The sequence below is a fragment of the Heterocephalus glaber genome, unplaced genomic scaffold (genome assembly GCF_053883595.1).
Source record: "Heterocephalus glaber isolate CG9 unplaced genomic scaffold, H.glaber_assembly_v1.0 deba00001472, whole genome shotgun sequence".
In the NCBI taxonomy this organism is placed as follows: Eukaryota; Metazoa; Chordata; class Mammalia; order Rodentia; family Bathyergidae; genus Heterocephalus; species Heterocephalus glaber.
The window spans coordinates 60,469,444-60,483,373 of record NW_028258315.1 but is presented as its reverse complement, the minus strand read 5'-3'; the positions used below and the strand labels follow the sequence as shown (position 1 = coordinate 60,483,373).

The 13,930-nt window shown below is 39.3% G+C and overlaps 1 protein-coding gene across 1 annotated transcript; it reads left to right on the top strand.

Annotated features, from left to right (window-relative positions):
- The first annotated feature begins 480 nt into the window (after nt 1–480).
- LOC101697640 (nuclear factor interleukin-3-regulated protein-like) lies at nt 481–13,473 on the top strand. Its single transcript, XM_004854272.2, has 2 exons — nt 481–521; nt 12,674–13,473. The coding sequence occupies exons 1-2, from the start codon at nt 481–483 to the stop codon at nt 13,431–13,433; spliced, it is 801 nt and encodes a 266-aa protein (XP_004854329.1). The 3' UTR covers nt 13,434–13,473.
- Nucleotides 13,474–13,930: the final 457 nt, after the last annotated feature.

Genomic DNA, 13,930 nt, shown 5'->3' with positions numbered 1-13,930 from the left:
GAGCCTGAGAATTTGTATTTCTAACAAGCTCCCAGATGATGTTGATAGACTAGGGACCATATTTTTAAAATACCTGAGCTAAACTACACAACTGATGAAGAAAGGGGCCAGGTCTGTGTTATTTATTGTTCTATACCTTATGTCTAGGGCAACAGCTAGCATAAATGAAGTAGGTGTTTAAGTCATGTGTAATGGGATATATTTGTCATTCCACCACTGAGAGAGGCTAAGGTAGGAGGATCCCAAGTTGGAGTACTGCCTGGACAACTTAGTGAGACCCTGTCTCAAAATAAAAATAAGTAAACAAATAGGGCTGAGGGTGTAGCTCAGTGGTAGAGCACCTGTTATGATTTAGATCTAAAATGCCCCCCAAAAGTCTCACATGTGGAGGTGGACTTTTGGGAAGATGACTGGATCATGAGATGCTATATTCATCATAGATTAATCCACTGGAGGGATAACCAGGAAGGGGGATTTCTCATGCCGCTGCCCTCCCCCATCAGCTACCTGGCTGCCATGGAGTGAGTAGCTTTCCTCTACCATGCCCTTCTGCCATAATGTGTCTGCCTTGGAACCAACCAACCAATGACTGAACCTTCTGAAAATGTGAGCCAAATAAACTTGTCCTCCTTTAAGTTGTAGGTATCAGGGATTTTATCGCAACATCAGGAAAGTAACACAGTCCCTCTGGTTTCAACCCCCCATACTACAAAAAATAAAATAAAGTATTTGGGCTGGTCATTGTGACACACAGCCCTAATCCTAACATCAGGCAGGAGGCTGAGGCAGGAGGATCAAAAGTTCAAGTTCCATCTAGGCATTTTAGTGAAACCCTGTCTCAAAAAAAATAAAAAGGGCTTGGGAGGTACCTCAGTGGTACAGCCCCTTGGCTAGTCCTCAGTAACACAAAATAAAAGTATTTGATAAATAAATAATTTTCTCCTCTGGGACAAAATATTTTGATTCCAAATATCTGCAGTATGACATAAGGCAAGCTTGGTGAAGGGTACATAGAAACTCTCCATAGTATTTCTGCATTTTTCTATAAACCTAAAATTATTCCAAAATAAAAAGTTGTATACACACACATGGTTGGGCAGGACTTTAGGATATATCCTGGATTTTTAAAATTTAATTTCCAACAGAAATTGATGGAACTTTTTCTTGGTCTTCTCTTGCTGGAGAATGCAGTATGCAATCAAGTCCTAAGTGAGCATTCAGGGTTGGCTGGCTTCTAGTAAATAGCTGCATCAGTCCTTTACCTGTAATTGTGACAGACCCTCTGATTTCAACTCTCTTGGACAAAATGAAGAACAGATGTGCACCCAGATGATGCTTTCCATTATTCAGTGGAAGTATCCTAATTATCAGTAAATTACTTCCTGAGTGCCCTTTGTAAGTGTGGAAGACCTGTATTATGCAACAGCTGAGACAGCAACCACCTGTTGAATGGATGACTTAGAGCTTCTGAGAATTAGTCTTGGCCTCCAAATATCCTAAGCCCCCACACACACCATTCCAACCTCCCTCAGGGCTGAGATGTCCATCATGAAGAAAGCGACCCTTAGCTTTCAAATCTTGCCTTTCCACAAGACTCCTCTTTAAAATGGTAGCACTTTCAGACATTGTCCATCATTTTAACCCCAAATGGGATTCATTTATCAGACTGTCTTCCAGTGCAACAGCCAGCCTAAGGAGGCATGAGGAAGCCATGTTTGAGAAGCAGGACTGCAGGACTGCCTGAGCAGGGCACAGAGAGAGGAACAGTGTCCTGAGGGAGAAGCCAGTTAAAGTCCTAAAAGGGAAGAGAAGAAAGTGGCTAAATAATATACATTCATTTGTTGGCCAGCCCTGGGAATTACTGTGCATTTCACTGAGTCTTATACATAAAAAAGATATAACTATTACCTCCAACCAAGACAAAAGTCAAACTTCAGCAATATTAATAAGTAATACATACTAATTACATAGTGCCAAAGGCCATCCTGGGTACTTTATCAATGCCTCTGTTCACTTAACATTGTGCCACTGCCATGTCATCAGATTAGATCTTCCAAATATCTTGTGAGGTAGTGACTGTTGTCCACTCTTTACAGCTGAGAAACTGAGGCACAGAAAAGTGAAGTAATTCAGGGCATGGTGGAGTATACATATAATCTCAGCTACTTGGGAGGCTGAGGCAGAAGGATTACAAGTTTAGCAATGCTAGCCTAGAAAACTTAGTGAGGCCCTCTCTTGCAATAAAGTTTTTCAAAGGGAATGGAGATGCAGCCCATTGATAGAGCTCCTTGTCTAGGATGTGCAAGGCTCTGAGTTCAATCTCAGTCCCAAAAAGTAGAAAGAAAAGTGAAGTGATTTGTCCAAGCTATTACATTAGGTAAGAGGCACATTTTGGGTTTAAACTTAGGGCCATCACCACAAACCATCAAAGAATCCTGGAGCACAATTTAAGACAAATTTATGAATTTTTGGCATACAGGAGAACACTGAGTTACATGCATGACACATCAAAAATCTATTCAATGAACCTAGCGAAATATTTCCCAAATCTAGAGAAAGTTGAGGCATTTAAATCACAAAAAGGCATAATCAGGAAAGGAAAGAACTTTCTTCTATCATATTATAGTCAAAATGACATGAGTAGAGAACAAGGAAAGACTGCTGAAAACTGCAAGACAAATGCCAACACAGTTATAGAATTACTCCCTTCAAAATAACTGCAAATTTTGAAACAATATCTTAAATCAAAAGAGAAAATGGTGTGATGCATTTTATGCACTAAAAGAATATAGCTAGCAACTTAGAAACCTATTTCCAGATAAGCTATCTTTAGAACCAAAGGAGAAATAAAAACCTTTCAAGACTGGCATAACTAAAGAAATCCATGATCACTCTTCAAGAATTGTAAAAGATATTTAAAGGTATCTTATATACAAAAGAGGAAGATAAATACAACCCCAAAAACATGGTAAAAATAATTCTTACTTGATGAGCAGATAAGGAAAGCAGAATTAGGTCTAAAGCATACATTGATAAAAACCAAAATAACAGGAGTTGGTATAAGTTTTCAGTATTGACCCAGAATATAAATGGTTTTAATTCTCTAATTAAAATGCATTGCCACATTGCATTTGAAAACAAGACCTAACTGTTTGGTGCCTGCAAGAAATACACTTCACCAGCAAGGGCATACACAGATTGAAAGGAAAAGGATGAAAAATGATATGCCCAGCAAGGAATCCAAAGGGAAGAAAGAATATCTATACTCACATCCAACAAAAAAAGACTTCCAGACAAATGTTTTCAGAAGAGACAAAGTTCGCCATATATTAATGAGGGAAATCATCCACCAAGATGATGTAAACATTGTAACTGTATGTATACTGAATGCCAGTGACCCAGATGAGATTCTCTTGATCTGTCTGCTAGGAGTGTGATGGGGAGAGGTTGGTACACATTTCCAGAGCTGTCTGGTCATTGGGATCTCACAGTCCCTTATACAACCCCTAGTGCCAATCCACAACCTTCCTCTTTTGGGATCTACCAAAATGAAGACAGCTTTGACTTTCTGGCCAAAGCTTATGTGAAGCATCCTTAGTATTTAGCACAGAGCATTTCAACTTAAACTATTGTGTATAAATTAATTTATCAAATACATATTTTAAGTTGGAACTTATGTTGTACTATGAGAAATGTTCCAAATATTCTTGCACTTTATAGACCCACTAAAATGCATACCTGTTTGTCAAGATTTCAACAGAGAAATAGTAAGATTATGGATTCGATCTTTTCATCAGTATATTTAGGTCTAAATCTTCCTGAAGTTTCCACTTGTTACTTAGGGCTAAATTTCCATCTGTGGAAAGACAAATAGTATTGTCCTTGGGATAAGGCAAGTGGGCTACCAGTAGCTAGGACCTGTGATTGCCTCTTCCCCTTCCTGTGAGATTAGCAGCTTCTGTTCACATTGAATGCAATTCCCTCCAACCTCCCCTGAGTTTGGCAACGCTATTAGGTTTGTTTTTCTTTTCTTTTTTGTATTAAATTCTTTTATTGGTACATTGTAGGTATACAACACAATTACATTTCTCATTGGGAATTGTACCTTTACATAAGGCATCTTGGTTCTTATTTATTCCCATTCCTAGCCCTCCCTTCATGCCCTCCAACCTTCCCTATTTACAAAGACTTTATTTCCATTTTTTCCATTTCTCATCATTTTTTTCCTTTCCCTTCTTTCTTTTCCCCAGACGCTCCCACTACCCCTACACCTTTGGACCTTTTCTTCCTATTGTACATTATCAATTATACATTCTAATCATTGGTATATTTTAGGTATACAATATAATGACATTCATCACTGGAAATTTGCACCTTTACATAGTCTCTCTTGGTTCTTATTTTTCACCCTTGCCCAGCCCTCCCTTCAACCCCTCCAGTCCTTCCTATTTACAAAGATTTTGTTCCTATTTTTAGTTTTCTCATATTAATCCCATTCCCTTCTATCCTTTCCCCTACCCCTCCCACTTCCTTCCCCTTTGCCCCTTTTCTTCCTATTTCACATTACCTATTATATATTTTAGTCCTTATTTACACTTTCCATTTCTCCCACCAGAGAAACTACTTGGTATTTACACGTGTGTCCTATTTATTTCACTTAACAGTATTGCCTCAATGTGCATCCACTTCCCTATAAATGTCTCTAATTTCTCATTTTTCATGGCTGAGTAGTACTCCACTTTACTTAAAAACCACATTTTCTTTATCCAGTCTCCAGTTGATGGGCATTTGGGCAGTTTCCAAGTTGTAGCTATTACAAACTGTGCTGCTATGAACATGGGTGCACATATATCACTGTGGTATGATTGTTTTAATTCTTTGGGGAAGATCCCCAGCAGTGGAATAGTGGAGTCAAATGGGACTTCCAGTCCTAGTTCTTTGAGGTATCTCCATACTGATGTCCACAGTGCTTGCACCAGTCTACACTCCCACCAGCAGTGGAGAAGGGTTCCTCTTTCCACTTAGCCCCGCCAGCATTTGTTATTGGTTGATTTCATGATAGCAGCCATTCTTTCTGGAGTGAAGTGGAATCTCAGTGTTGTTTTCATTTGCATCAATCGAATGACCAGTGATGTTGAACATTTTTTCATGTATTTATTGGCTATTTCTACTTCTTTACCTGAGAAATGTCTGTTCATTTCAGATGCCCATTTTTGGATTGCGTCTTTAAATTTGGGAGGTCTGATCGTTTCAAGTTCGTTATAGATTTGCGATAGTAGACCTTTGTCTGAGGAAGAGCAGGTGAAGATTTTTTCCCACATTGTGGGTTGTCTCTTCACACTGATGGTGATTGCTCTTGCTGTGCAGAAGCTTTTTAATAAGAAGAGATCCCATTTGTTGATTGTCTGTGCTAGTTCACGGGCAACTGAGGTTTTGTTCATAAAATCTTTTCCTACACCGATGTCTTCAAGGGTTCTACCTAACCTCTGTTCCAACTGGTTCAGAGTTTCTATTTTAATATTTAGATCTTTAATCCATTTGGATTTTAGTTTAGTGCATGATGAGAGATATAGGTCTACTTTTAATTTTGGCAAGTTGAAGCCCAATTTTTCGAGCACCATTTATTAAAGAGGCTATCTTTCCTCCAGTGAGGGTGTTTGGCTCCTTTGTCGAAGATGAGACAGCTGAGTGTGTCTGGCATTGTTTCTCAATCTTCTAATCTGTTCCACTAGTCCTCAGGTCTGTTTCGTTGCCAGTACCATGCTGTTTTTATCACAGTAGCTTTGTAGTAGAGTAGCAGGTTGGGGATTGTGATACCCCCTGCCATGTCTCTGTTACCTAGAATTGCTTTTGCTATTCTGGGTCTCTTCTTGTTCCAAATGAATTTTTGGATTGTTTTCTCGAGGTCTATGAAGTGTGCTGCTGGGATCTCAATTGGAATTGCATTAAATCTATATAGCAGTTTTGGGAGTATGGTCATTTTCATTATATTAATCCTTCCTACCCAGGAGCAGGGGATGTCTGTCCATTTTCTGATATCATCTTCAATCTCTCTTTTCAGAGTGCCATAGTTTTCAGAGAAGAGGTCTTTGATTTCTTTTGTTAGGATGATTCCTAGGTATTTCAGGTTTTTGGATGCTATTGTGAAAGGAATTATTTGCCCTATTTCTCTCTCAGTGAGTCTGTCATTGGTGTAGAGGAAAGCTATTGATTTTTGTGTGTTGACCTTGTAACCAGCTACTTGACTGAATTTGGTTATTAAGTCTAGAAGACTTTTGGTGGATTTCTTGGGGTCTTCTATAGAGAGTATCATGTCATCTGCAAATAATGACAATTTGACTTCTTCATTACCTATCTTTATTCCTTTTATTTCTTTCTCTTGTCTAATTGCTTTGGCTAATGTTTCCAGAACTATATTGAACAAGAGTGGTGATAGTGGACATCCTTGTCTTGTTCCTGATTTGAGTGTGAAGGATTTCAGTTTTTGACCGTTTAGTATGATATTGGCTGTTGGTTTTTCATAGATGGCTTCTATCAGTTTGAGGTAGAGACCATCTATTCCAATTTTTTGTAGGGTTTTTATCATAAATGCATGTTGGATTTTGTCAAATGCTTTTTCTGCATGTATGGAGATAATCATATGGTTTTTGTCCTTGGCTCTATTGATATAGTGTATTACATTGATTGATTTTCATATATTGAACCATCCCTGCATCCCTGGGATGAATCCCACTTGATCAGGGTGTATGATCTTCTTGATGATCTTCTGCATTCTGTTTTCCAGTCTCTTATTAAGGATTTTTGCATCTATGTTCATTAGTGAGATTGGCCTATAGTTCTCTTTTTCAGTTGGGTCTTTCTCTGCTTTGGGGATCAAGGTGATGCTTGCTTCCAGGAATGAATTTGGGAGTTTTGCTTCCCTTTCCATTTCATTGAAGAGTTTAGACAGTAGTGGCAGTAGTTCCTGTCTAAATGTCTTGTAGAATTCAGCAGTGAAGCCATCGGGGCCCGGGCTTTTCTTAGTTGATAAGTTTTTAATCAACTTTTCAATTTCATTGGTTGATATTGAGTTGTTCAGAATTTTTAGGGTTTCTTTGCTCAACTTTGGTAATTCATGTGTATCTAGGAATCTGTCCATTTCTTCTGTGTTGTCCATCTTATTGGTGTATTGGTTCTGGAAGTAGGTATTGATGATCCTCTGGATTTCTGCTGGGTCTGTTGTAATTTCACCCTTTTCATTCCTAATTGCATGGATTTGGGCCTTTTCTTTCCTTTTTCTGACAAGGTTGGCTAAAGGTTTGTCAATTTTGTTGATTCTTTTGAAGAACCAACTCTTGGCTTCATTGATTTTTTGTATCGTTTTCTTAGTCTCCATTGCATTGATTTCTCCTCTAATCTTTATAATTTCCTCCCATGTATGAGATTTGGGGTTGTCCTGCTCTACTTTTTCTAGAAGCCTGAGGTTCAGCATCAGGTTGTTTAATTGGGCTCATTCTGTTTTCCTAATATGAATATTCACTGCTATGAATTTCCCTCGTAAGACTGCTTTCATTGTGTCCCATAGATTCCGATATGTTGTACTGTCATTGTCATTTAATTGAAGGAACTGTCTGATTTCTTCTTTAATTTCCTCTGTGACCCATTGGTTATTCAGAAGTGTGTTGTTCAATTTCCACCTGTTTATGAAATTTTTTGAGTTTCTTTTGCTATGGTTCTCCAATTTCATCGCACTGTGGTCTGATAATATGCAGGGGATAACTTCAATTCCTTTGCACTTACTTATACATGTTCTATGTGTAAGTACGTGATCTATTTTTGAGAATGACCCATATGCAGCTGAGAAGAATGTGTATTCTGATTTTGTGGGGTGGAAGACTCTGTAAACATCTGTTAAGTTCATTTGTTCAAGAGTTCGATTGAGTTCTAGTATTTCATTGCTTATTTTTAGTCTAGTTGATCTATCTATTTGTGACAGTTAGGTGTTGAGGTCCCCCACTACAACTGTATTAGTGCATATATGACTTTTCATGTCCGTTAGTATTTGTTTTATATAGTTGGGTGCACTAGTGTTTGGTGCATAGATATTTATGATTGTCATCTCTTTCTCTTGGATTCTTCCCTTTACAAGGATGTAGTGTCCTTCTTCATCTCTCTTAATCAGTGTTGATTTGAAATCTACTTGATCTGCAAAGAGGATAGCTACTCCTGCTTTTTTTTGGGTTCCTGTTGCATGCAGTATTGTTTTCCACCCTTTAACTTTCAGTCTGTGAGTTTCCTTTTGAATCAAGTGTGTTCCTTGTATGCAGCATATTGTTGGATTTTGCTTCTTGACCCATTCTGCCAGTCTGTTTCTTTTGATTGGTGAATTGAGACCATTCACATTGATGGTTATAACTGAAACATATTGACTTGTCATTGCCATGACTTTTTCTTTTTGTTGGGTTCTCCCCTTTTACGTTTAATTTCTTGTCATGCCAGATGGTTTCATTCTTTTTTGCTTCCTGTGGTTGTGGTCCTCAATGTCTGTTCCTAGGATACTGTGTAAAATTCTTTGGAGTGCTGGTTTGGTATTCACGAATTTCCTAAGGTGCTCTTTGTCATGAAAGTATCTTATTTCTCCATCAACTTTGAAAGATAGTTTTGCAGGTTACATCAATCTGGGTTGGAGGCTGTTTTCTTTTAGGGCTTGGAATATGTCACTCCAAGCTCTTTTTGCCTTGATGGTTTGTGTTGAGAAGTCTGCTGTGATTCTGATGGGCTTTCCTTTGTATGTGATTTATTTCTTTTCTCTGACTGCTTGTAGAACTTTGTTCTTCTGTTGTGTTTCTGGAATCTTAACAATTATATGTCTATGTGTAAATTTTTTTGATCAAGGCTATTTGTAGTCCTATATGCCTCATTTATCTGTATGTCAAGCTCTTTTCCTCTGCTTGGGAAGTTTTCTGCCATTATTTCTGTGAAGAGATTTTTTATGTCATCTGCACTCTCTCCTGTTTCTTCATTGAGCCCAATCGGTCTTATGTTGTTCTTTTTTGCATCATCTAGCAGCTGCTGGATTGATTTCTCATATTTCCTTATAATTTTGAAGCAATTTTTCTTTTCCTGGTCACTAATTGCAATCTTATCTTCTACATCCGAAATTCTGTCCTCACATTGGTTCGTTGTGCTGTGTAGACTCTCAATGGAGTTTTTCATGTCCTGGAAATCTATTTGCATCTGTTTTATGGATTCCATTTGTTTCTTATGTTGGGATCCCATCATGTTCCTCAGATCCTCTCTAGATTTATCAATCATGTCTTGCACTAGGGGCACAATTTCTCCTGTTATCTGAGAAATTATTTCTGATTTCATTTTTTCCAGATCCCCTTTTGTTGCCAGTTCAGTGGATCCAGGTGGTTGAGTATCAGAGTGTTCCATCTCATTTCCCTCTGGGGTTGCTGTAGGTGATCTGGAAGTCTGGTTTTGAGACTTATTTATGTGTTTTCTCATTTTGACTGGGGCAGGGGACTATTACCGCCTGCACAGATTACCTCCTCTGAGCTGGGTGAGGTAGGACAGGGGCCGGGAGCAGTGGTAGGGATGGCGACCCAAAAGCCCTTTCCTATGGGCTTGGAGCAGCCGGAGGGATGGTGGCCGGGAAACCCCTTCCTCTGGACCAGGAGCAGTGGGATTGTGGCTCAGAAGCCCCTCCGTCTGGGCCAGGAGTGGTGGGAGGGATGGCGGCCCAGAAGCCCCTTCCTCTGGGCCAGGAGCAGTGGGACAGTAGGTGGCCCAAAAGCCCTTTCCTCTGGGCTGGGAGCAGCAGGAGGAATGGTGACTGGGAAGCCCCTTCCTCTGGGCCGGGAACAGTGGGACTCAGTACCTTGGTCTGGTGGTCTGGTGGTCTGCGTCTTTGTAGTCTGGAATCAGGTGGCTGCCTGTGTGCAGCGGGGTGATTTGGTGTCTTCCGTGCAACTCAGGACCTCAGTAGGGCATGCACAGACCTACCTGTCTGCAGCAGGCTGATTCGGCATGTGTTCTGCATAACTGGGGACCTCAGTAGGTGGTGGGCAGACCTGCCTGTCTGCAGTGGGGTGATTTGGCATCTTCTGCATGACTCAGGACCTCGGTAGGGTGTGCACAGACCTGCCTTCTAAATACTTTTTGAATAAATAATTGTCTCACATAATTTATAACAATATATTGGCAAGTACAAAGTAATTATTTTTTTGATAGATAATGTGTTAAAATAGGTAGTGGATCAAAGCAAGGATGCAAAACATGAATAAATCCCATTATGGGATCTTCCATCTATCAGATTTTCTAAATAATAAATTTATGCAAATATATTAATAATAAGGAGAATGAATTCAAATTTCATTATGATAAAAAAAATCACTGATATGTTCAAAGATGTAATGCATCATCACATAAGAATTTATGTTTAATGCTTTGAGTTCTTATGAGTAATATTTTTTTTGTATTGGGGATCAAACTTGGGTCCTTGAGCTTGCACAGCAGGCGGCAAAACCACTGAGCTAAATTCTCGGCCCTATGAGTAATATTTTTAATTAATTTTATTACTATACTTTAGATATACATAATGATCACATTCATCATAGGAAATTTGTATCTGTACATAGTATATCTTTTTTTTTGGTACCAGGGATCAAACATGGGACCTTGTGCTTACTTGCAAGTCAGGCAGCAGAACCACTGAGCTAAATCCCTGGCCCTGTACATAGTATATCTTGATTCTTCTTTTTTTCCCAATCCTTTCCCCCCTGCAACCCTTCCTCACTCTTATTTACAAAACCTTTGCTTCCATTTTTCCTTCTAGTCTCTATTTTTCTTTTCCCTTCATTTCTTCCCCCCTCCCTGGGATTGTAGGCATGCACCACAATGCCAAGCTTCACTATCAATCTTATCATCATGGTGTAGTGTTGACAATATCAACACTACTTTGTTTTTCTTCTAAGTATACATGTCCAATGTTATGTCCTTCTGAAATCTAAAGATTATACTCTACAATTCTCTATTGTGAACTTGAAACATTTTTTCAGGAATCTCCACTTTGTTCTTGGGAATAGCTTCTGTGCAGGTCAACTGGTGTTCTTTTAGCAAATGTAACATCAATGGGTATCTACTGAACCAATTGTTGAATGTGACATTTTGGTTACTTTTTGAAATAGGTGCAACAAGTCTGTTCACAACAGATGGTTTATTACTTCACCAATAAAGACTTGGTGGTTGAGTTCCAGGATAAATTTCTAAATTCAAGGTGCAAAATGTCTTCACATCTACCAGGGCATATATATTTATACTATATTTGTGAGGTTGATTTGGCATAAGTTGCCAGAAACTACAATAACCATGAAAGGATGCAGGTTGTTAGTCAATTATCACATATTCAGATGGGGTATAAATTGCTTGAGAGTTTAAAACAAAGCTTTCAACAAATGAGTGAATACCGGCCAAATTTTTAGACTTTTTTTTTTCTGGCTGGGTATTTTTGTCATCAAAACATGGGCAATTTTTAAAGAAACCAAATCTCTTGAGTGTTATTATTGTTCTAAGCATCCCAATGCTACATCTGTCACTTCTTTGAATAGGGAGAAAATAATAATGTGTCCTAAGAGGTTCAAAGAAAAAGTTGCACTTTAAGGAAAAATAAGAATAAATTCAACTCTGAAGGGAAAGAGCTGTAAGACTGAAGAAAACTGGATGAAGTGTATGTAGTTTCTCACTGCATTATTTTCACAATTTCTTGTCAGTCTGTAATAATTTAATGATGAAGTGTTTTAAAGAATAATAACTGAGTTTAATTCTCTACATATGTTGCCTGAATTCTTTTAATTATTATATTCATAAAATTCTGTGATAATTTTTATCTTTCCCATTAAACAGCTGTGAAAACTGGGTCTCAAGTATTTCATGATATCTAGTAAAAAAAAGTTGGATAGCCAGAGTAATTTCACTCTACTTCTACAATCATTTAAAACTTATTCAGGCAGAGGAGGTGAACTGATCCCAGAACCCAAGAGGAGGCTCCCAGGCCACCATAGCACTGCTCCCAGCACAGAGGAGGTGAGCCAATCCCAGCACCCAGGAGGATGCTCCCAGGCCACCATAACACTGCTTCCAGTGCAGAGGAGGTGAGCCAATCCCAGCCCCCAGGAGGAGGCTCCTGGGCCACCATAGCACCACTCCCAGTGCAGAGGAGGTGAGCTGCACAGGCACCAATGGCACTGCCCCACATCAAAATGAGAAGACAGGTAAACAATTCCCAAAACCAGACTTCCAGATCACCTAAAACAACCCCAAAGCGAAATGAGATGGAACACTATGATACTCAACCACCTGGACTCCCTGAATTGGCAACAAAAGAGATCTGGAAAAAACTAAATCAGAAATAATTTCTCAGATAACAGCAGAGATTGTGCCCATAGTGCAAGACATGATTAATAAATCTAGAGAGGACACAGACTAAAAAAAATAGAGGAGCTTAGAGACATGATGAAATCCCAGCATAGGAAATGAACAGAATCCATAAACCAGATACAAACAGATTTCCAAGAGACTAAAAACTCCATTGGAAGTCTACACAGCAGAATGAGCCAATGCGAGGACATAATTTCAGATATAGAAGAAAAGATTGCAATTAGTGACCAGGAAAAGAAAAATTTCTTTAAAGTCCTGAGAGCAAGTTCCAGGTCATCAAGCAGGAGCTGGTGGAGCTGGAGATCTTCCCAAGGGAACTGAGAGATGACCGGGGCTCCTATACAGCCTCCATCTACCAGAGCTACATGGGGAGCTCTTTTGCCAGCTACTCACACTCTCCTCCTCTCCTGCAAGTCAACAGATCCTCTAGTAACTCTCCAAGAATTTCCGAAACCTATGACACTGTTGTGGGAAAGTCCTCTGATGGGGAAGATGAGCAGCAGGTCCCCAAGGGCCCCATCCACTATCCAGTGGAGCTCAAATGCATGCACACCATGGTAGTGAAAGTCCCTGAGGTGAACTCTTCTGCCTTGCCACACAAGCTTTGGATCAAAGACAAAGCCATGAAGATCAAAGTAGAAACCTTTGGTAATGAGTTTGAGGCCACTCAAAAACTCTCCTTACCCATTGACATGACATCTAAAAGACATTTTGAACTTGGAAAGCATAATGCCCCGAGTATGTTACATACTTCCCTCCCTCCTTTCTCAGTGCAGGTGATGAGCATTCAAGATTGGTCTCTCAAATCAGAACACCAGCATCCAAAAGACCTGAGAGGCAAGACTCAGAGTGGTTTCAAAACTGGAGTGGTGGAAATTAAAGACAATGGGTACAAAGTTTCCGACTCAGCGAACTTGTACTTAAAGCAGGGGATAGCAAACTTATCTGCAGAGGTTGTCTCACTTAAGAGACTTATAGCCACACAACCAATCTCTGCGTCTGACTCTGGGTAGATGACTAATGAGCAGGAACAGGGCATTGAGAAAGATGTCATTTGCAATAGATCAGTACTTTTTGTATTATGCTGAGTTTCCACTGAACCTGTGATGTCATTTCACTATAATGTGCACATGTTGTCCATTTGGTGTCTGTGTGCACAGATGATGTGGTTAGCTATGTCCTCACTTTGCCTTGTGTATAGTCAGATAGTCCATATAAAGGCTGTACATACCAAACATTATTTTTGTTGTTCTGTTTTAAAGTGTGTAAGTTACCAGTTTCAATAAAGGATTGGTGACAGACACACACACAAAAAAGAAAATTTCTTTAAAATTGTAAGGGACCATGAGAAATCAATCCAGCAGCTGCTAGACAATGCAAAGAAGAATAACATCAGACTGATTGGAGTCAATGAAGAAACAGGAGAGAGTGCAGATGACATAAAAAAAACTGTTCACAGAAGTGATGGCAGAAAACTTGGCAGGCAGGGGAAAAGAACTTGATGTACAAA